This window comes from Aptenodytes forsteri, unplaced genomic scaffold (genome assembly GCF_000699145.1).
Source record: "Aptenodytes forsteri isolate BGI_AS27 unplaced genomic scaffold, ASM69914v1 Scaffold387, whole genome shotgun sequence".
NCBI lineage: Eukaryota > Metazoa > Chordata > Aves > Sphenisciformes > Spheniscidae > Aptenodytes > Aptenodytes forsteri.
The window spans coordinates 2,017,036-2,018,705 of NW_008795368.1; the positions used below are offsets into that span (position 1 = coordinate 2,017,036).

General features: G+C 37.7%; 1 protein-coding gene across 1 annotated transcript in view; it reads right to left on the reverse strand.

Moving 5' to 3' along the window:
• Nucleotides 1-829: 829 nt before the first annotated feature.
• The window catches only part of HOMER1 (homer scaffolding protein 1), a 68,129-nt gene continuing 67,288 nt past the window's right edge, over nt 830-1,670 (reverse strand). The window contains exon 9 of the mRNA XM_009280318.1: nt 830-1,018. Within this exon, the coding sequence (XP_009278593.1) occupies nt 830-1,018 (189 nt within the window). The remainder of the gene's footprint in view (nt 1,019-1,670) is intronic.

Sequence of the window (1,670 nt, forward strand, 5' to 3'; positions counted from 1 at the left end):
CAGGGGTTTTTTGCCCCCTTTTTTTTTTCCTGGGGGACTCACCTTCCATCATTGGTTGGCTTCAAAATACAGTTAAGTGGAAGATAGTATCTCACTGTAATTACATGGAATTCATATGAAAAAGTAAACCTTACATTGGACAATATTGTAGAACACCAGAGTAAGCTCCATAAAGAAATACGGTATCTTCCAGTATATATATATATATATAAAAAACCAAAAAACAACCAACCAACCAACCAAAAAAACCCCAAAAGGAAGAACTTTATACAAGCAGTTATATTAACTTTGTTTCAATTAAAGATGCAACTCTCTCTCACTCCTGGCAAGAATAAATTGGTAATGGCACTGCTTCTCCACAGTGCAAAGTATCCTGAGAAATTATTAAGAACAACAAAATACAGGGCTGTCATCACTAAGTTCTTGCACAAAACACAGCAATTAAATATCTTAAATAAATAAAACAGCAGATAACCTATATTGTGTCTATCACAAAAAGGGGATGTGACCTGGGACACTGCTAATTCTTTCATCACTGATAATTAGAAAAGGATTGCATTCAATTACTGTTAATATCTTTCAAGTTATCTATGGCCAATAATGTACAAGGAGGTAATTTGTAATTCAAGTTTTTTTGTTTGTTGTTTTTTTCTTCAACTAGCTACAAGCTGAATTCTAAATTTTACATTGAAATACGACTCAAATTTAAAACAAGCCCTCTCAGAGGAGCATTTTCTAATTTTGTGCAACTTTGATGCAGAGCCCAACACAGTCCTACGAAGAGAGACAGTGCATCTTTAAGCTGATTGGCACTGAAATCCCATTTTCTTTAGCTGCATTCTATTAGCTTGGCCAAGTTATCTCGTAACTCTGTTAGTTCAAATATTTTTCCATCAAGAATTTCTAAAAGTGTCTTCAAGTTATTGCGAAAAGCTTCTTGCTCATTCTGACTTTTCTCCAGACGTTGCTCTAGATCAGACAGCTGGCCTTCCAGGTCTTTGTTTCGAATTTCTACTTCCTTCAGAGAAAATATATAACATGTTAATGTGTTGTCTGCAAACAGAAAGCAGTCTAACCTCCTGCTGGTATTCGTGTGCTATTTTTGTCAACTGTTTTTTAAAACAATTTGTGACCCTTCACAGTTTCCACTAAGCCAAAACCAGAACCCAAATTGTTATTACGATTGCGTATGTACTACTACTTCCTCCATTTTTTCAGTAATTCATCTGAAGGACAGAAACTTTTGGAGGGGGATAAAATTTAGTCAGTGAACAATGGATGTGATATACTTATTCAGGTAAGTTATTGCTTCTATCATTCAGAAATGTGCCACCTCCTGAAAACAGCTTCTCAAAGGTTTACTTAAGTTCAAGTATTCCCTGACTTAGGCTACATGAATTGCTCGAGGACGTAGTCCCCATTAAATGGTCTCATACAGAAACTCATCCAGAACACTGCTTTATGGATGGAGGAGTACTACCTTACTCCTGTCCCACTTTTCACCCTGCAAATTAAGACAGAAACGTAAACTAGCAAGACCGATGTCAAGGTGACATTGATCGGAACAAATTTAAACCAGCAAGTGCAAGCTGAATGTCTTGTCTCGCTGCACGGTGCCCCGGAGCACCCACCTGCAAGCCCCACAGTAGCGCAGCTGTGGGGGGGGAGCC